The 22,769-nt window shown below is 37.0% G+C and overlaps 1 protein-coding gene and 1 long non-coding RNA gene across 2 annotated transcripts; one reads left to right on the top strand and one right to left on the bottom strand.

Annotated features, from left to right (window-relative positions):
- Positions 1-249: 249 nt before the first annotated feature.
- Positions 250-1,539, top strand: LOC139132450 (uncharacterized). Its single transcript, XR_011552299.1, has 3 exons — positions 250-367; positions 688-867; positions 1,420-1,539. It is a non-coding gene; the product is annotated as an uncharacterized lncRNA (long non-coding RNA).
- Positions 1,540-8,639: 7,100 nt separating this feature from the next.
- Positions 8,640-11,480, bottom strand: LOC139132448 (proprotein convertase subtilisin/kexin type 9-like). Its single transcript, XM_070698793.1, has 6 exons — positions 11,411-11,480; positions 10,971-11,186; positions 10,383-10,520; positions 10,131-10,253; positions 9,561-9,740; positions 8,640-8,824 (listed from the first exon to the last, which is right to left on the bottom strand). Exons 1-6 carry the CDS (start codon positions 11,469-11,471, stop codon positions 8,748-8,750), a joined length of 795 nt encoding a protein of 264 aa, XP_070554894.1. The 5' UTR covers positions 11,472-11,480; the 3' UTR covers positions 8,640-8,747.
- Positions 11,481-22,769: the final 11,289 nt, after the last annotated feature.

The following is a 22,769-nucleotide window of genomic DNA, read 5'->3' as shown; positions in this document are numbered from 1 at the left end:
ACTTTTCTAATCCATCGACTACGATCTGATCTGGCTACAGTTTTTATGTGGCTTCCTCGAACTAATAAAGTGCTGTGTTAATGCTCCCTCAATATCTTGGGAACATAATAAATGCTCAGTCAATTCTTTAGATAGAGCCTCTTATCACGAGGGTATTCTGATATCGGCCCTCGAGCCCTCATGTTAATCAGAATAAAGTCGTGTTATGCCTTGTACAATATCCAGTTTGTCATTTACTTTCCAGGATGCTCTGCAAGCACTTTCTGGCAAGCTATCGATGGAGCCGCACCAAATTCAATTATCTCCCACCGGTTGACATCTATACGGAATGGAGAATGCTTCGCTCAGAACGGTTACGATGGTAATGGTGAGTAATCAAACATTTCATTTTGTTTTGGCAAAGTAATTCATTGACAAATAGGCTAAAGGTTTACCTCAAAGTCTTGCGCATTAACAGTTTATCTATAAGGAATCTCTGAAGCTCCAGACAATACTTTTCCTCAAAATAATATCAGCAATCAAAACAATATCACTCATGACAAAGGAAGTAACTATTCATGTGCTAATTTAAGTATATTTTTATTTATGTATTATCAACATTCAAGAGGAAACATGTAGAGAACAGTTTGAGTTTACTTCCATTATCAATTCTTAGAGAACGTTCCCTTTCCGTTTCTTCATACAAAGGGGTAAATGCACACGCAGTCTACTGTTCTGCCCCTAACCTTGAATGTCGGGCGAAATGGAGTGTCAAAGGTCATGGTGGTCGTGGTAGCAAGGCATTGGTATCGTGTAATAGAGGCTGGACCCTCACAGGATGCAGTTCTTTGACCTATCACTTGATGAATGACGGCACTTATATCGAAAGTAGGTTTATCATCTCAAATTTGCAGTATCGCAAAGTCTGATACAGCAGACCTTTGGCCTGGCTTCAATTTATTTGTGAAATTTCACAGCTGTATTATTATGTATACGTATGCGTACCATATTCTTCACATGTGATCAACAAGTGTGTACACGCAGAAGATAGCGAGCTTTATATTATATATACAATGTGTGTTGACAGACTGGGGACCACAATCGTAATTGATTGACAGCGTTGCCATGACCACCACATTTATTATGCAGAGAGGGGACTTGGTTCAATAAATATTCAACAGCACTCTACATAAACTTCACATATTTTAGCGATATCAGAAACAGCTGTAGGCGTGACTAAATTTCTTTCATCTCGCCGCCCCATGTGACAGACCACGTTCAGTCGTAAGGGGAGGGGAGCGTAAAGAGCGGTCCTCGAGCGACGGATCTTTCAGTCTGGTCGTGCGTATGACTGTGTGTATGTGCGAGGTTTTTTTTGGTAGGTGACTTCCATTCTTTGTCGTATGATAAACGTAAAAGAAAGAATTTTCGCTTTTTCAGATGAAAAATGCTTTGCTGTCAACGGAGGAAACGGCCAATACATCTACGCCATTGCTATCTGCTGCAGAAACCCATAGACCGAACAGTTCCAAACGTATACAATCTTCAATTTGCATTAGTTTCAGCTTACACACTTGAACGATTATAGGAAGACGGTTCTTTATTAAATCGAATAAAAATTCGCTGTAGTGTTACAATTATGTTTGTGTATTTGTATCCATTTAATCAGGAAACAAGTGACAGCGACAGCTTTATCACAAGTATCCAAAGGGGAGGTTATGACCAACAATTATATTGAAAATGTTTCAAGCCAAAGAAAGATTAGAAAAGCTGAATTACTGTTTTCCAGAGAATAAAAGTCGGTAATAAAAGCCAGTAATAAACACACAGAGACAAGCTGCATACCTGAATAACGCTATAAAACTATGAGTAAAATCCATATTGTAAACAACACAAATTTGTATGAGAAACTCGGTGATTAAGGGTTACTCATACTGATTTCTATAAGACGGGGAGACTTTCGTAAAGCAATGCATGGGTGCAACAGCTTAGATCAAGTAAATACAAATACTTCAGTAACAACATTTACTGTAGAATGTACATGACGGTATTCGCCTTTTCTGCTGCCTTGCTGTAAAGAATGCCAAATGTTTTCATGACTGATACGTGTTTATTTGATGATGGTTGGTGCGCCCGTGCTGACAAACAGGTGGTGCTACTCTTATTGCGTTCGGATTTGAACTCATTCACACGACACCAAACTGCAACCACCATTGGAACAAAATATGATCAGTACGCAACTGATACAAACAATGTCTCGCTCGTACGTCACACTCGAAATCAATACACTCAAATAGAAAGGAATTGCAACAATTACGGAATAAGTTTATTAGTTGGTTTATGCGATCCTGTATCCATCACTATACAATCTGAGAGGTAAAAGCAGGGTTACTCATCCATCCATCTAATCTGTCCGCCTTTTTATCTGTCATCTTGTTTCTATCTACAGGTCGCTCCTCCCCTAACCGGGAGGCACATTGTATACATTTTGTGTATATAATATATATATATATTATATTATATATATATATATATATATATATATATATATATATATATATATATATATATATATATAAAAGCAACAACTTAATGACACTATTCTTCACATCAAGCAAAATTGTTTTATTTCGAGGGTTAAACTGGAATGAAGCAATGAGTGGCAAAATATCGTGAGACTTGTATCTTCAAATCAACGCATCTTTACTTCTACCTTTGGAGTTTTTTATGTCTACATCGGTTGGTTTAAAGGCACAGTAAAGCACGTGGTTGTCAACGGAGATGTTCCCCTGGAATTTGTTTTAATCGCTTGAGGGCGTCGTTTATTGCAGCGATGTGAATGATGATATGTTTATTAGCTGTCCTAGTATGCGCGCACTGCACCCCCATGGTTAATAAAGTTCCAGATCATTGAACGCAAATATATGACATTTACATCGCAAATGTTCGTGGGCGGGTGTACTATCGCTCAGGCCTGGTTATGTTTGCTTCACAGGACATCAATTGCCACAAATCTCTGGGCAAACACCGTATATGTCGCTATAGGGAAGCCTAATATTCAATTGCTGGGGGGGGGGGACAGTGTGATGAATTGACACGACTTTCATATTCAAATAGGTCATAAAAGTTTACTTTTTTCAAAATATTTGGAAATGTGGTAAGCTGTTGTAATCATCGTTGCCCGGCGCCCTATTTCAAAATTGTGGCAGAATCTCAAGATTGTGTTGATCCAACACCCAAAAGCTCTTTGACCGATCATTTTAACTTGATAACTAAAATTGCTATATATGAAATTTTGATGTTTCTAAGCATGAATCGAATGCTAGATCAATTTGTCCGACGGTGTTTACGTTTAACTGTACTTCAAAATTAAATTTGCAATTTTGTCTACGGTCGATATAGTTTGAAGTTCGTCAGCAAATTTCGAGCGTCCTGAGCTTACACTTCTGTCACATGACAAATGTAAATCTCAAAAGTATGACGTGCGGTACACTCGCTTTAGGAACGATATCATTCTGAACATGTAAAGTTGCACGGCAACACATAATTTTATTCTTAATTTCTAAAGGGAATGGTTTAAGGTTTCCCCGGAACGTTTTGGCAAGAGTTTAAAGTTCCAAGACAAGAAATCGACCTTTTTAATCTAACAAGTCTCTGGTGGTTAATAAGCTCAGAACCCCCGTAAAGTATACAATTTCTGAAAACCTAGATATATGGGAACATTTTGGTAACTGCAGTGTCATTATTGTTTACATAACTATCACGTGACAGGTAATTTGCATAACCTTTCAAAAATCGGTTTTCCCTATGTTTTGTCTCAATACTTCAAAATATCTGACTCAAACTTTCTGGAATGCAAGCTGTCTCAACGTTCTTCTAACTCGTGTCTCAGATTTTTTGTATCTTGCTTAGTTTTTTGGAGCACAATTTAAAAAAATTAACTAGGGTTAAATTCATCGCTCTGGAAGTCTTTCTGGCATAAAAATTGTTTAATAAGGTTTAAAAAATTCTGAGACACACCTTAAAAGATCCTTAGGACAGCTTGCACTCACACAAATTTCAGCTTTATCTCAAAGCATTGAAACAAAATATGGGGATAACCGATTTTTGAAAGGTTATGCAAATTACCTGTCACGTGATAGTTATGCAAAACAATGGTGACAATATGGTGACCGACATGTTTCCCAATATCTAGGCTTTCTGAAAATATATAATTTATGGGGGTTCTGAGCTTATTAACCACTAGGCATTGTTAGTTAGCTTAAAAAGGTCAATTTCCTGTCTTTGAACCTTAAGGGAGCAAACGACTCTGTGACGCTTATACAAGGTGAATTCCAGACTTTGGTGTTATGGCTTTGCTGAACGATTCGAATTTTCGTATTTCCATGCGGAGCTGACTTTGTGTCCCATGGTTTCCATCACATCGAGGTCTGTTTGAGTAACAAAAATTGATGCTGTAATTTGATGCTGTCGGGAAACTATACGAAACAACAAGTTTCCCACAAATTACAATTCACAGTTCACAATAATGCTCCGTAAGATGTAAATTTAAGATTATGAGTTGCCTTGCAGTTGTATTGCCATGGTACCAGACATTTTGTTCACTTTTTCACTAAATGCAACGCCCTCCTGTGCGGAGGTCGATCGAACCACTTCCATTCAGAAACAATACTAAAACAGCGTAATTGAACAAATGTTCATACCATAAAACTTATGTAGGATACGACGAAGTTTGTTACACACAAGACAAATAACAATGTCTAGTAATATTGTCACTGAAATAGGCGACTTTAAAAGCCAAGAGGTAGAACTATCTTCAGTCTTCTTCATCTCATGCAAAGGAAAGAACGATTTATCGATCTCAGGACCTTCGCCTCATGTAAGCAAACGAGAAGTCATTCCATCGGTGCCACAGTTGTTGGTAAAGGTCTGCTTGCAAAAAACCGGTAAAACTGAAATCCGCGAAGTATTGATAATAGGCGTTCGCTGTTCATATGGTTACCAGCTTCATAATCCAGTCAATATACATATACCTGTTAGGGGACTTGTCAAATACAAACGGCCCAACTTGCCCATCGAGCCAGAAATATTGATGAGATCTCGCTTCTGCCTCGACGTATCCAAGCCATAGGACCGAATGTACTTATTAGAGGCTGCACTGTAAAGTTAGTGTTAAAGGATAGAACACCAATTAAACGCCTTTTTGTAACACTTTTTGAACGCGTCCAGACGTTCAGAAATTTAACACTACGTGTTCAACCAATGTTCAATTTTTAACACACGTGTGCAGATTTTGAACACTTCGTGTTCATCAGACATTATATTGAACACCATGTGTTCCATATCTGAACATACGTTGCACATGAAATGCGTTCAAAAAATTGAACGCATTTACGCGTTCAAAGGGCTGTAACACTTTTTGAACGCATGGACGCCGTTCAACGATAAGTGTGTTAAAGGTTAGAACACATGATATGCACTTGTTGAACACCTTTAATTTGCGCGTTCATGGGAAGTTCAAGCCTGGAAATAACAAAACAGACCACTGATATTCAGTAAAATTATTTTATTTAAAAATACACAAAAATTCCTTTAGTAAAATACAACTATTTAGTGTCAATTGGGCACATAAACACCGTTGGTGTTTTCCTCTGAAAAACTTTACAAAGTGGCCATATGGCCACTTGTAAAGTTTGTCAGAGGAAAACACCAACGCTAATAAACACCTTCCTATCAAAACATAAACAAAAGAAAATCCCATAAACACTGTAGATCGTTTTCAAACAATATGAACAAAGTAGTGACAAAACAGGTTTTACTTATTGTGGATTACGTTATATGTTCATACTTGCAAAAACGTACGAAAACATCTGTTTGAAAAGCTAAAAATTTGGCTTACTTGAATATATCACATTTGATAATTCCTTATGTCTTAAAAATGTCTGAAATGTCTTTAATGTCTCAAAAATACAATTTTGTGTATTTCATCATAACTTGTAGATATATGATTAGGAAAATCCCAGGAAACCTGTACTCCAAATATTAAATGAATCGTACTGGCCGTTTTGGGATGTAAACATTTGAGGATGATGCCACACATTCACCTATGATATAAGGTCTACGTCCTTAACAGCAAAGCTAAAATCAGTAACAAACCGAGAACAAAAGACGTCTTGATCTAAAATATAAAATAATCAAAGATTTGGTAGCAGGCTATGATCAACTAAATGTTACTGGCATAAGCCTTCAAAGACGTGACGTCTTCTTCATCAGATGCAAGGGTGCAATGAAGATTTGAAGCAGAAAGCGACAGAAAATTCAGAGTGGAAATTTCAGAAAATTCCGAAATTTAGAGTGTACATTTTTCACTGTGAATTTTCTGTGGCTTTCTGCTTTAATTCTTCATTCCACCATTGCATCTGATAAGGGCGACTACAAGTATTTGAAAGCTTATTCTCCAGTAACATTTAGTTAATCATAGCGTTCTGGACATAGCTCAGATAAATTCAGAAACAGAAATACAGAAACTTATCAATTCAGTTACTAACCCTCGAAAGTTCAAATCTACATCAGAGATGAACTGAGGTTCTCAAGCTTGTTTCCAGACAGCTATCTATAATATTCTTCAATTTCTGTACCAATAGCTTCTGTAATAACTCTTCGATTTCACGTTCATCCAACTTTTTACATCCTGAAAATAATGCAACAAAAGATAATATGGCGACATGAGACTTCAAATGAAAGACAATTTGGCCTTATCAGGTTAAGGAATAGGGGTGACTTTTGTATACAGTGCCTCTTTTCGTCAATGTTACAAAATATTGGCTTCTTCGTGTCATCAACTGATGAAAAGTAAAAGCAAAGCCAACTCTCATATGCTAAAACAATATTCTTCGATGTTTAACTAAAGTTTTAAATTTACATGCGATTGTGGTTACTAAAAGACATGTGTAGCTGTGATTACGCAGCGGTAATGTGGCATATCGATCGCGCTCGGGTCAAGGGTCATCGCTCCAGTGATGACCCTTGACCCGAGTGCGATCGATACCCCATGGCCCAAAACACTGCTGCGTATTCACAGCTAGTGTATGGTCCACCAGCCACTGAAAGAAATAAAGGTTTTTTCACGTAGTTAAGCTTTTTCAAAGTACAATACAATTAATTTCGAAGGATAATAATACAGATGCTTCAAAATCCAATACCTTTTAATATTTTGGAGAGAAAACTTACCCTTTCTGGTCTTGCTTTCGCACTATCACGACTTCAGCGTGCGCTTACAAGAAAAATGTCGCAACTTCCGTTTTGATGCATCATGGGATAAGAAAAGGCACCAAACTTGAACACCAAGTGTTAAGAAGTAGAACGCCTCTTGCACGCCGATGTTAAAATTAAAACGTTCATGGTGGTTTTTTGATTTTGTTTTCAAAATTTCAAAATTTCAACCCGTAATAAACGTTATTTTTTATACTTCCTTTTTAGAAAAAACATGCTTTCAGCAATTGTAGACCGGAAATATTTTCCACTTATTGTGAAATTCGTTACACCGAAATCTGTTTACGTATTCCGGACAACGAGGCAGTAGTAAAGTTAATATAGCCATTGTAAAGTAAAAAACACAAAAGATTGTTAATTGTTTCACAGTATTGTAAAATTTCTGTGATGCTAAGTTTTTGAACACTTGAAGGAGATAGTTGTTAACACTACGTGTTCAGGTTTAGAACATCATTGTTAATAATATGAACACTAGTGTTAACAATATGAAACACTAACCGTTCAAATTTGAACACCGACATGTACATTTGAACGCGTAAAGACGCGTCTAGCGTCCGCTATTTTTACAGTGTGGGATTCAAACTTGAACAAACTAGAAAACTTTGCTAGTGCCGTATAGTGCCGGATAAGGAGACTTAGGTAGCTCTAGCGATTCAAAGGCAAACTTAGAAAGTGGTCATGGTTTGACTAACATTACGCAGATATACATATGGAGATTTTTTGAGGGGTGTTCACTTTCCAGTTTAAATATGATAAGAATAAAACCATGAAGGAAGTAACATTTGGTGCTGTTTTGTCTTTAAAACGTCACTGCAATTTCCGGAAGTTGGAAGAGCATAATGTTTATGTATTGGAAATCGTGAGTTCAATTATCAAGAAATCAAATCTTTAATACGGCCATCACAGGGTTAAGCGGGCACTGAATTTAATCCAGTTATGTTTTGTCTTAGAAGCATGATTTAGACTAAGTCGTATGTGAAATTCTAGATTTAAAGAGTTCCTCCTGTGAGACCAAGGCAGCCTGGGCAAGGCAGCAAAGTATATATGTTATGTCGATCGATAAAGTGTCATGCAGAACAAAATATTACCTCGTCTCCTCCATGAAGTTTATGATTGTAAATATTAATCTTTGGCTATTTGCATCAATTTAAGTGCTAGTGACTTAGATGCCAATATCGCATTTCAAAGTCATCATCGTGCACCAATATCACCTCAAATAAAATCCTGAGGAGACAGACACTGCATTAAAATTTGCAACAGGAAATATACTCCAGCTCTCACATTTATTTCCTTGATTCACAGGGAATGTTTGTTAGTAAAAACTTAACATTTTAGTCTATGTCTCATATGTTATTTAAATATCCTTAAAGACTTCATCAACACAACCGTTACCACATATCTTAATTTATTCATTATTTGATGAAAGGTCATCTTGAAAGCCAGTCGAAATAAATGGCATAATAGGACGAAGACTCTGAAGATTCTGTATTGAATTTTCATGTTCTGCAACAGATGGCTATGGCATAGATGTACTGTTCATTGCCTCCGTTGACTGCAACACAATCACCACAACCTATGGATAAATAAAAAAATGTGTCAGGGGACGGTGACGTTTGGACGTTAACATGTCATGGCAAAATGAAATACATTCTGCAAATAAGCAATGAAGTGAAATGATGTTGACAGATAAATGGCATGATATCAACTCCAGTCCCGATATATTTTCTCAGTATACCAGATTGTGATCTATTCAAGCGGTCGTGTGTCATAATGCAACACGGTACTTTTGGTATAATTTAATCTGTCCTGCCTGTTAATGCAGCTGGAGGCATTGTGCGGACACGTTTTTCGGCATGTTTGCAGATGCTGAGCAATAAATTTCCATTCTGAAACAATATATGACAACACTGCTACTCAAAGACAGCTATGTATATACTTTGTCCGTTTAACCACTAACGGAAAAGGAGTCTTTTATCATAGTCTGTTTGACTAAGGTCAAAACTTTCCTGCAAATACATATCTAGATACATACCTAGATACATAGAGACATACATACATAGAGACATACATATATAGAGACATACATGCATACATACATGCATGCATGCATACATACATACATGCATACATACATACATACATACATACATACATACATACATACATACATACATACATACATACATACATACATACATACATACATACATACATACATACATACATACATACATACATACATACATACATACATACATACATACATACATACATAAGGGGTTACACGTTAGTAGACATAGGGAACTTACTCAGAACGTAGGAACCGTCGTTTTCTTTATAGGGAGTGTATGCATTACAGCCAGTGAGAGTCCATTCTTCCTCACAGGTAACCGTAGCAACAGCACCCACTCCGCCTTGACTTTTTTCACTCCACTTTGTCTTACAAGTAAGATTGGGAGCAGAACAGTACACGCCATGAGCGTACACTCCTATGTCAAAGGAGCAAACAGTACAATCAGCTAAAGAACATCGATTGCTAGAACCCAAAACATTTTAAATAATTACCACATACGTCATTCATCTAAAGGAACCGATGTGGAGCAATTTTAGTATGCTGTATTCTACATTATGAAATGGATGAAATTAAGTAATATTCACGATCAATGAATCCTAAAGTACACACAACAAGACTGAAACGGGCGTAAGTAGTAAAGACTCTATGGAGGCATGCCAATATATGTAAGGATTCCTGACTAGCATTGCAAGGAATACAAGTACAGAATGGTGGAATTGATTGATAAAACCCACTGTAGGTTAGTCAAATGATTTGGCGAACTAGTGGACGGGGATATCTCAAACATATTAACAAAGGCACTTACCAAGTCCACCCCGGCCGTTCAGAGCTACGCATTGGCCGTTCCTTGTGTCTACTTCAATCGATGCATTGATTGGGTTAGGCGAGGCTCCGTTTAAATTTCTCCAGAAAGTAGAGGCGGAACAACCTGCAGGCAAACCGATTAATTAATCTCATGATTGTTTTCAGCATTCCTTCTGTAAGCTTAACAAGACGTATTGTGATAGACATCGCATCTGAAAACCAACACAAATTACATTAAGTGAACCCCACACACCTGTCATAAAAGTTGAATCGTCTGACGTGGAAAACGAAACTGTACTTGAATCATTGTATTGTCTTCCAGATCTCGCACCGTCAGCATAACCACACGTCAATCCATCTGCCGTACAACACCTTGCGTATGCTCGAACGCCTGTAAAATTGGCGGGAAAAGAATAAGTATCCAGATGTTCCTGTCAGATTTCTATCAGATGGGCGTACGTATGAATGATGCTTTGCTCTCAGTTCCAAAACAATAGTGTTTAGTTAAATTTTATTTGAAACACTTTGCTACGAATATGACAAAACCGTGTCGTTGCTTCGAGAATAAATAGCACTAGGTCTGCAAGCCTGCGCCAGGGCATGTAGTGAGAGTTAAACATATTGTACTATAAGTAAACAATGCGAATGTGGATTAAAATTGCGTATGAACTGTTCCATTTTAGACTGCCCGTCATCTATTATGTAGATAACTGCTTTTGTGTGATACAAACGCTCGCAACAGAAAGAACTGGCCGATTGGGAAAATATCACGTCACTGAAGATGTGCCACACTTTGAGTGACTGTGCTAAAATACTTATTAGTTGTTGTGACAATATATACCTGTCCCTTCTTTGCCATTCCGCGCAGCGCAGGATACTCTCCCAGTACTCGACACGTGGATAAATTCCCCATCACGAGTTCCATGCCCCCCTGGTCCGGGTTGATAGCTACTACAACCTGTCATCTTTTCATTGCCTTGGCAAGTTACCCGGGCCTGTGCATCGTCCCTGGTATGAGACAACTTAGACCATCGAGTGACACAGTTTAAACCAGCACCTATAATAGAACATGTGATATCATGATCGAAGCTAACATGAAGTTGTTTGAACACTTCAGCGATTATGTTTCTAAAAATTGATCACATTAAATTTATGTCCTGCAATTCGAATGGAAACTGTTATTCGAAGTAGTGAAGGGCAGACATGACCGTTTCAATAGTATTTAACGGTTGTAAATCAATTTATCCTTCAAATAATTATAAATTATTTTGTAATACTCACTTATTTCGTGGCCTAACGATACCAAAAGTACAGAGACTGCCAAAGCTACGATTTTAACCATTGCGACGATTTGTCTAGGTGCAAAATTTACCAAAGCAAAAGTAAATTACATAAATTAGGGTGATTACGTGCAGGTTGAAAAAGCTGATACTTTTACAGATACAAAAATATATCTCTCTCTCTCTCTCTCTCTCTCTCTCTCTCTCTCTCTCTCTCTCTCTCTCCTCCTCTCTCTCTCTCTCTCTCTCTCTCTCTCGTTGTTGACAATTTTTCGACATCTACACAACAGCAGTACATGACCAAGGTAGCACGAGACGTTGGAATAAACATGTCAATGTTATTGAAATAACAGGCTTTAGAATACCAACGTCATATTTATGATAGCCCAAAGAAAAGTGACGTCTACCGGTTTTGCGATTACAAAGGAACAATGCTGTAATGTTTGGCTGCATATGAAGACATGAAACAGATGAAAAAACAACATTCTTCATGTTCAATGTCAGGTTGTGTGGCAAATTTTGTGATTGAAAAAGCACAGTTTACCTGCTGATACAATTCCTTTGATTTTGTTCAGCTCAGCGCCAAGGTAGCTGGCAATACGATGCCTAGGATTGCCGGGAGCTAGATTGTACGAGTTTGTCGAAGCCATTCAGACATATATACCGTCGCTGTTGTTGAATTCCATGACTGCCTATTGCAGTGCTGTAGAAAACCCTTTTTACGATGTAATTAATTTACAACACTAAGTTATTTTATTCTTCGAGAGAAGCAAAGTATAAGCGCCAACCCAAATTGGGAATAAATGCTGGGTACAACATGGCAGGCCGCTAGGGTTCCTTATTGAAATTTAAACAATATTCAATTAAGTAGACTGTAAAGGAATAAAAATGTCACTTTATGGATAGATTTAATGGTGTGTTTTGAGGGCACTTAACCTTCAATTGTTTCGAAAAAAATGGTCAAATTTTCAGCTACTCATTATATAGTATGGTATGTTATGCACCAGGAATTAACCTCAGACCGCTACCAGCCACAGTGTTGGACTCATCCTACACTTGTTGATACTCCATCGCTGAATCAACTTCCATGAACACCAAATGAAATTTGTTCAGCGCTAGCTCGAGTATACTTCTTTTGAAGTGTGCAAAATGATAACTATTTCCTTGCAAAAAAGGCCATTCTTTCGGAAGAACAGCTCAAGTATACTAATTTTAAAGTGTACAAAATGATAATAATTTCTTTGCGAATAAATGCCATTCTATCGGAAGAATAGTGTAGTGCATTGTTCTTCCAAAAGAATGCCTTTTTTCGCAAGGAAATAATTATTATTTTGTACACTTTAAAAGAAGTATACTCGAGCCGGGCAAATCAATTCAGCGCCTACAGACAATCTTAAAAAATAAAGCGATATACAAAAGTTCGTGTTTCGAGATAAGGTAAAAATAGTTGCGATACTCTTACCTATAGGTGTGTCACAATACGTTATGACGTCACTAAACCTTTCATTGAAAGTGTATGCACAGTTGTGTTCTATAACTATACTGATCGACTGCTTGGTTCATATTCGAAAATGGCAACAAGTCAGAAAGTTGTTGTGTTGTTTCTGTTAAATTACTGACCACAGCGACAAGAAACTAAGAACAATTCTTGTTACTAGTATTTCAAGCAGCATATATATATATATATATATATATATATATATATATATATATATATATATATATATATATATATATATATATATATATATATATTTATTTATTATTTATATTTATATTTATATCATAAAAACAGTATATCGCCTTTTACAGTAGCAATTACTGCACTTGGGAGATGTTGTACCATTGGCATAGAATTGTCGATCGATTTAGAGGCAGCTGTTTTCGCCGAGTATCAATGGAGGCACAGCAGATCTTTTCGAAAGGTTTACCGAGCAAAACATTATCGTGCTTTTAATGTAAAAAAGACGCTTCAGCACATTACAATGATCATTAAGACTTCAAGTAAAGACTAACTGAATATTTAAAATCACTTGTTCATAGCTCTGTTGTCTTCTCTTTCCTTGGCTGGTTTATCAGCTTTATCTATGAACAAACTGATTCACTGGACACGACAAGCTTCAAGGACAGTTAATGTCAACAATCACGAATGAGTGAACAAGGGATTGAGGACTGCCGTTTTGACCTTGACTGACGTACATGCATCAACTTGAAGGCATCGATTTTTCTGAACCGTAAGGACATTCGGACATCTGTACAATAACATCTGTTAATGAGTTTGTGATTAGAACCAGTGTCAGCATCTGTTAGATGATACAAGATAGTATTTCGTGTCTTAAAGGATACCTGAATTACGCACAACATCATCCTGGGCACTTTCAGGTTTTATCTCTCAACTTTTGCTTCAGTTTAGTTGTAATAAGCCCACAGTCCAGTCACAAATATTCATTCTGAACATATGTAAAACTATATACAAGCAACAGATCTGATCAAGCGAATAATCGTATTCAATCTCATAAATTTTAACCGTTGTTAAATTGTACCGATCATTGAAACAGTCTCATAAATCACGAAGATATACTCATGTTTTTCCAAAGTTTGTGTTTTATAAATCATCCAGTTCAAAAGGTTTATTATGAGTAGCTGCAGACTTAAAAATTATCGAACGAGAAAGAAAGAGAATTTATGAAGTCTAGTTTGGATAGAAAGTTGTGCTGCTAACATAATTACGATGCCGAATGAGTGTGAGAATGTCAATTGTTTAACCTCAAATAGCGCTTAGCACGCCCGCCAGATGAACGCAGCGACTTTCGTGTTCTATGCACCCGTTTGCATTCTCCAAAGACACTTATAGCCATATGCTGTGTTTCGTTTACAGGTTTAACAATGGTCATTTTGGTATTGATTTGTTAGTAGGCTGAGGACCTATACTGGATCATCCATCAGCCTTTAATGGAGTAATGAACTCGGGTAATTACTCTGTCGTTGTTTGACTACTGACATGGTCAGAAATTAATGCAATTAAAGCTTAGCAGTTAGGCTAACTATACAGTAAAGTTTGCAACGATCCTTGCAATAGTCGACAGACATCTCAAAGCAATGGGACGAATCCCTATGAACTGTCCATACTTGATACTTGCAATGAAACTGCACGTAGCCACGTCCGGCTTTGGGCACAGATATGCCGCCAACACAGATGAAACGCACATCATCAAGGGACATTAGAAATATTTTATCCAGTCATTTTAATAGTACTGCTTCTTGATTTGTGACTTTTTTATTTTATGTGATGTGTTATTTTTGTGGTTGTCTTGTATATTTGTTTTGTGATGTTCTTTTTTGTTTGTCAGTTCTTAGTGGGTTTGCCCGTTGATCTGTGTATTAAATAAAATTAAAATAAAACAGACTTGCATTCGCTTCATCCACTAGAAGTGATAGTGACACTTGCAAATTTAAACTTAGCTGTTCGATACAAAATCAATAAACACCATTTGAAACGTTCAAGGGGAATGAGTCAGGAATAGCGGTTTGAATTTCATTGTTTGCTCAATTACTAAAGTTTTCATTTAATGGCCATAATTTATAACTTTATTCCGTCTGAAAAGTGACTTCATATTTTCTAAATTGAATGAATTTCTTTTCTCTTGATGAACGACTGTATTCATAATTTGAGAAAATATTAATACATGAAATTTCCTTTAGCAGCAATTAATTTTAACGGTCTGTCGTACAGGTATAATTCAAAAAGGATCCGTTGATCATACAGCTATTGATCTGCTGCTGGTTTGAAAATTATGGTCAAAAGTAGCATTGAATTGTGCATTGTAACTCGATAAACCGTGACGACGAAGTTTACATTCATGGAACATGTGTATCCTGCATCATGTGTGCTATATGACGGGTAGATAATGCAACTGACGTGTATGCTATGGGCAAAGCATTAAATGAAACTTTGGTTATAGATATCATAAATGGTTTGATCGCTTAAACGCGGCGTGTGCCAACATGACGATTGATCGCTGAAACAGGCTATACAAGGACGTCTCTGCTATTGGTCATACCAAAGTTTTGAAAATGTACAACTTGTCTGAATGTTGATGTGTAACATTGACTTAGTGTTTAGCATCAATGAAGTGACGTAACGATTTGACAGATTGATTACATCACAGCGTAACAAAGTTATTTCTTGCAACTGGCGAGTAGATTTTAATGATGAATAATGAAAAAATTAGAGTTTTAAATTACAAATTCGGATTTAAAAATGGAAAAATAAACTCATGCGGAGGATGTCTGCCCCTTGGTGCAACACAATGTTCCAATAAACAAACTTATTACAATCAAGTAATTAACGACATTTTGAAATTCGATAATCAGAATAATATCTGGTCTTTTTCTGTGCTTGTTTCAACTTGTGTCACTGACACTGGTAACATAAGATCCTAAATTCCAGTTTTTAGTACCCAGCTCACACGTGAGTATGCCGAAGTCATATCATATCATATCATATCATATCATATCATATCATATCATATCATATCATATCATATCATATCATATCATATCATATCATATCATATCATATCATATCATATCATAGTCATCATCCCGAAATGTTATAACAGGAAAATACTGCATGTTGTTTCTTTCACCAATCTATCAATCGCCATGCTTGTTGCCATGGCAGTTCAAAACTGCCTCTTTGATGAACCGTATTAAACGCCAAAGGAAACAAATTTGAAATGAATTATATTCACCCACGCACTGTGCAAATGTCATAATTCAGTTTATTGCTCGGGTATGTTTACTCGGTCAGGTCAGAAAAACAAAATAAGCATTCATAATTCCCATGGTTACCCTGCAAGTAGCCTGGCAACTTCCCTCTAAAACGAAAGCAAACCATGACGTTTTCGAGCAAATCATCGACAGGGTTGGTTGTTTGTCATGGACTTGCCTCACCTTTAGAGATAATTGTTACACGCGAGTATTGTGTAAAATGACTCCATATCTTTTACTGGGGCGATGCATGGGCAAGTCGAACAAAGTGGAAATTCAGTTACGGTAAGTATTGGAAATGAAACAACTGTAATGTTGGTAATGATTAAAAGAGTTGTAACCATGCGTGAATGAATCTCTCTGAAAACCTTTTCATCTAGGGAGTGAAGTATTCGACTGTCTCGTCAGTTGTACAGGTTTTGATACAGCATGTTTTGTCACGAGTTGGTCTAGAGATAATAGATCAAACGAAAATTGATGTGATTTTAGATATTTTGATACAGTGAAAAACATAGAAAGACGAATAGAAATGATTACAAACCAATCCAAAGGGGAATAAAAGCACTTGCCACGAGGAGAAATAAAAGAAAACAAACGCTTCGGGTTAAACTCTTTGTCAGTGCTGAGACAGAAAGAGGCACTGCACGAATACTTGAAAATGCAAAAGGACCAAAAAAAAACAAGTAAAAAAATTACAATTAATTTATATGCCAGCTGGTGCAATAATACCCCAGTTAAAAGTTGTGAATTGTTAAAATATGTTACCAATGAAATTACTTGTAGATATATGGGCTGTAGCAGCAATGCCGCCTCAAGGTATGCTATTTTTTTTCATTGTCGCTACGTTGCAGAGATATTCTACAAATCTGTCATTTAGATGACGTTTTGTTTCACCGACATACTGCATATTGCCGCATTTACAATAACAGGCTGAAAATATTGAATCTAATAAATGCGACGGGCGCTCAGAAACTGTGAAAACGGAATAGATTATTTGCAGTGTCAGGATGAAATTAAGTGAATAAAACGTACGAATGGGAATCTACAGTTTTCATTACATGGAAACGGACAATGAGAGGACATTGACTGATCTTGTTATGTCGAGAAATTGTCGGAGACCGTGGAAACGAATTCTAGAGCGGGGTGAAAATGTGAAACAAATTCAATGGAATTATCCAGTCCAGTGCCAGAACAGCTCAAAAGCAATCACTCAATAGAAATGCAGAACATATAAGTAGAAAATAGTATCAAGTTTTTGACTGATAATTTTTATCATAAATACCAAAATTGAGGTTTTTTACCCGCTTCATCCTTTTAGTAAACTACTGCTGCCATACTAAGCTTTAGATTCTCTGCTTTTTGAAAATATATAATATTAAGGGGTTTCTTTGCCATCTTTGATGAGAAATATTCCTTTTGTAACATGCAGCGCCACCTTAATTTAGAAGTGTGGTCTTATTTGTTTTATTTCTTGGGCGTTGAAATTTATATCATATCTACTTCTGGTAATAGATTCATAATTTAATTTAAATGATCATGAAAGCTTTTTATCAGAAGTTGTTTATCTATCTATAATAAATGAATAATAATACTTTTCAGAAATGTCTTCGTTGTATCAGTAGAGTGGTCGCCAAGCTATTATAGGGCAAGTACCGCTGTATCGGCGACGATGGGAAAAGCTAGATAAAAAGTAATCAATCGCATCAAACATTAAAAGTGTGATTTGACCAGTTCATTATCACGTGACCAGTAAACTGAGTGAACAAACTTCATATTCTTTAATGAATTAAACTCTCGAGGGCGCGCTTTTATCCGTATTGTATATGTAAATAAAATGAGATCGGAATTCATACCTCGCATTTCCGTCGCGTAGCGCTGGAGCATGTTCTTAAAAACGGGATCATCATTTGTCAGTCAGTAATTGTGTACTTCTGCAACCTTTAAGTCGTCATATGGCATCGTTGAACAATACCACTGCTCAAAAACAGGTAATATATTTAAAGGAGCCTCGTAAACGAGAGGTCGTTATTGGGCGTTGTTTGTACATCAACAGTATAGTGGACTCGGACACGCGTAGATTGTCTTCGAGTCAGTGTATGAAATCAGACGGACAGGTTAGAAGTTCAATGATCGCTTCCGTGTGTACACTTTGTCTGACACATATAGATAGGATTTGTAAGGAATATATCGTCTAGTGAGAGTGAGTTGGCCTGAGGGCAGTCAACAGGAGAGCGTACCTTTTGTCATAGCGAATTTTATTCTCTTGCTGGACTTCAGTTGACGTTGACAAATTTTTGAACTGTGACAGGCTGCTTGTTAGTATATAGGGGAGAAGGCAGCGACCAGGCTTTTGAGAGAGGGAAAGCGGTCATGAAGTTTCCCTTCTCGCAAAACAAACCTCTTTCTTCAACAAATTCACAATATTCTGTCTAAAATGTGACTACTTGGCACAGAAAACTTAATGGATTGCCGATCAAGCCACCACACCCTATCATCGTAGGAAGGCAAGTTGTGCGTACTTCTTTGTTTGACCGACGGTCCCCTGGCGTTGATCAAAGTGCATTGTCGTTTAGAAAGATTTTTTAGGCGTTGTCAATGAGTTTTCAATAAATGTCTTGCGATTTAATATTATTTTATTATTTCTTGATTTCATATGGTTCTTATATATAAGCCAGAGAGGCACATTTTAAATAAATAATGAAGGAAAAGGGGAAAGAAAGAAGGAAAAGGAAAAAAGCAGACAAGCCGATAACATTATATTATTGACTCGTGCACACAAAAATGGCATTGTTCTCACGACATAAAAGTTATAGTTCCATGCATAAATATCATACACTGGCCTTCACATTACAAAAGTTTGAACAGATCAGAACAAATTTGTGGTAGAAAAAAATATCTAAAAATCTGAAATATATCTTTATAATAATACTTTTGTAATTAGTGATATTACTCTACAATTACAGCATTAAATTTAATGAAACATGCTACAAATGTTGATCTGATGGATATCTAATTGTCCTATGAAGCATTGAACAGTGTCAAGTTAACAGCTCATTTTCATATTAAATAATGTTTTATAATTAGTGATTAAACTCTGAGAGTACTGTACGAAATTGATAAAACCTGCTCACATCTGGTGTTGTATTGCTAATAAAGGTTTATTCTACCAACCTTTGGTGTTTTCCATAAATGTTTTGTCACCATGCCGCATCTATGATCTGAAGAGTATCGCCTGATGCGCCAAAGTAAGCAAGGGTAAATTACTAATCTGTAGACGCTGTCACCAGATTATCACCGATTAACTTTGACAAAGTCAACAACGAACGTACCAGCAAGGTGTAACAGAATACCTTGCTGGTATGTTCGTTGTTGACTTTGTCAAAGTTAACCGGTGATAATCTGGAGACAGCGTCCACAGATTAGTAATTTACCCTTGCTTGCTTTGGCGCATAAGGCAATCAAACGCATGAGATAATACGCGCAACATCGTGACAAAACTTCGCATAAGATTGACAGAGGGCAAATACGTAACACGGCGAAGGAGAAAAAGAAATTGTTACAAAGCCAGTGCTAACATAAGACCAAGACATCAAAGGTTGGCAGTATTGTTTATCGGCAATATATATATCATAGTCAAATGTATTAAAATAAAATAGATCATAGCAAGAAGAATCCTCTGCTGAGCCCAAGACACCCCTACCCCCGCCCCTGCCCCTGGGGACGGACATTTTGTGCAGCCCATATGATACAGATAGACTGCAGGAAGTGACCATGACCATGATCTGCAGTATACCAGACTCTTTAACACTTACAGGCTTTGGTCTGCTTCGCAGCATTATCATCTCTGGTGTACAATGCCCTAACGCTCTGGCTAAGACAGCCCCGGCACCACCATTATCATATCTGGCGTAAAATGCCCTCAACGCTCTAGCTAAGACAGCCCCGGAACCAATGCAAGAGAAAATGTCCTGATTAAGACCAGGGCAGGAGAAGGCTGTTCTGCCTCTATAATGAACCTTTGGCTGTGCGACGTGGACGAGTTTAGCAAGTTCAACGTTCTTTCTTCAGAACCACTTATAAGTGTCGTTCACCATTTAGCTCAGTGCTGTGCAACTTCTCTGCCAGTAAGCTTATTACAGAAAACCGATGCGGACACTCTGAAATTCTTGCTAAAATTCAAATGTAGGAGAACACGTGATCGCGATGCACGCTTAATATTTCATTCGTATGTGTTCTGTAAGAGTGGATTTTCAACCCATGTTTTACAAGATATTACATCTCTTGAACGCCTATCTTCTTTTCTTGTTTTATTTCACACAACATCATAAACATAGCTTTACGTCATACCTGATAGGAAATAGCCTCTTAAACCTTTATTAAACAGAGATCGCTTCCCAAAAACTTCTGGCTTTCACTTTGGTTTCGGTAGATTATCCGAACGTTTATGTTACTGGAAATAAGCCTGCGCTATGCATATGCTGATGATAAATTGTTCGTCAAAGAAGTTCACATCATAGGAGAAAGATGTCAGTCCCCTGGGGTGGGGAAGGTCGGAGTTCTTTGTGCAACGGTATATTTTATTTTATTTTATTAATTTGACTGTGATATTTCAAATAAAGATTTCGACTTCAAACCGTCTGACTGCTTTCTTTATTACCTACAAGTCCTTATCTCCTCTCCAACCTGTGTACATACATTGCCAACCGGCTAATCGGCTGCCGGTGTCAGCATATTAATGTCAGCATATTAAGTCACACGTAGTAAAATAAGAATTTGTTTAAAACACTTAATTTTTACATATTTTGAATGTAGTTAAAGTGTTCAGTGAGATATGTCAGTTTATTATAAGCTATTAATAAACACGAGAACTTTTCAGAAAGACCAACATGTGAATTTGATTGCAGTAAGAGTTCCCTTACACACACGTAAGGCGTACGAGTCGAACAAAATATTTGTTTGTTTTGTTTCAGAAGAGCATCGGCCTACTGGAGCAGAAAGCAAACAAAAAGACTTGTCGAAGTCTTTTCCGAAAATGATGTCCGGCTTAAAACACGTCTAAAAGATGTTGTAAATTGATGTTAGAAACTTGAAGGTAGCGGCCAATAGTTGACCACATCCATTCTATTTCTGAATACGTGAGTTCAAATTGTGAACAAACATTACATGTCCCACGTGATCAAACTGAACGCATGTGATGCGTTCTAAGCCTCGAAACCTTCAGAGTGATAACATCACATAAATTAGCACGCTCGGCGCTAGCGGCCCACTGATACGCATGCGTCACGCGTACGATAAGCTAATGATTCCTGTGATTGATTGCGTCATCGTACGTCAAGGCCTAGCTTCAATAGTTTTTCCCCTTAAGTTAGTGTTGCAAGCAATAAAAATATAAAAGTCCTAAATCCAGTGAAAACATTTAAAACAGATGAAAAAGCATCGAAATTATGTAGCTGATCGAGCTTAAAAGGTCAGCCCTAGTGTGATATTAATTATTATCTCGTATACAATGACACATGTGATATGCTTCGTTGTTAAATGACCAACCCAACGTATATAGATAAACAGTTTTATTCATGGTTGAAAAATTAAACTTATCAAACTGACACAGTGTGTTTAAAAATTTTCCTTTTCCATATGAAAATTCTTTTATCGTCAATCCCTCAAAGGAGACCCCCGCTATAATGCGATAAAATACTGAAATTTATCATCAGCTTAGTTTGTTTTTGATACACTGTATGGATGACTACTACTAGGTGGGCGAATGAACGTATGACGTATGACACAAACGAAACTTTAGTATGCCCGTGTATGAAGTTTTACCAGAGCAAACAAAGAGGTAGTTCATATGTAGTGAACATTTTAAGGTATGAATATAACTTTTTCGGATGAATAGAATAATACAACTTACAAGAACTGCTTTTTTAAAGCCAGAGCCACATTAGTCATTGTGATTTAAATTTGTATTCTATGGAAATTTAAGTTGACTCGACAATAGAATAATGTCTGATATTAATGAGAACAAATCCCTCTGCCACATCATACGGCAAAGAAAATGTCATTTGAAAGGCTATGGAGTTATCATCCCGTTATTGGTGGAGACTTCACCTGTATAGCTCCGCTGTCAGCGACGCGGAGCTTATCAAATAGGCTGATTTTCCGTCGTCGTCCGTCGTCGTCGTCGTCGTCCATCCTTCGTCCGTCGTCCGTCAACAATTGCCTTCTCCTCTGAAACCGCAAGTCCGATTGCTTTGAAATTTGATATATGTGGGTGACCTCACTTAAATTTGTTCAAATCGTGGTGAAATTTGCATATTTGTATTTTGGGGCATTTTTTGCTGTTTTGGGTAAAAAAAAATCTCTTCTGAAACCGCACGTCCGATTGCTTCGAACTTTAACATGCAGATTACTTTTGGTGACTTCAGTTAGATTTGTTCAAATCATGCTGAAATTTGCATATTTGTATTTAAAGGCAATTTTGTCGTTTTTGTTCAAAAAAATCTTTAAAAATCTTCCTCTTCAAAACTACAGGTCAGATAGCTTTGATATTTGGTACATAGGTTCCTAGAGATGATCTATATCAGATTTGT

Source organism: Ptychodera flava, chromosome 5, assembly GCF_041260155.1.
Source record: "Ptychodera flava strain L36383 chromosome 5, AS_Pfla_20210202, whole genome shotgun sequence".
Lineage (NCBI taxonomy): Eukaryota > Metazoa > Hemichordata > Enteropneusta > Ptychoderidae > Ptychodera > Ptychodera flava.
Note: the sequence above shows the minus strand (reverse complement) of the source record. Positions and strands in the feature narration are given on the sequence as shown.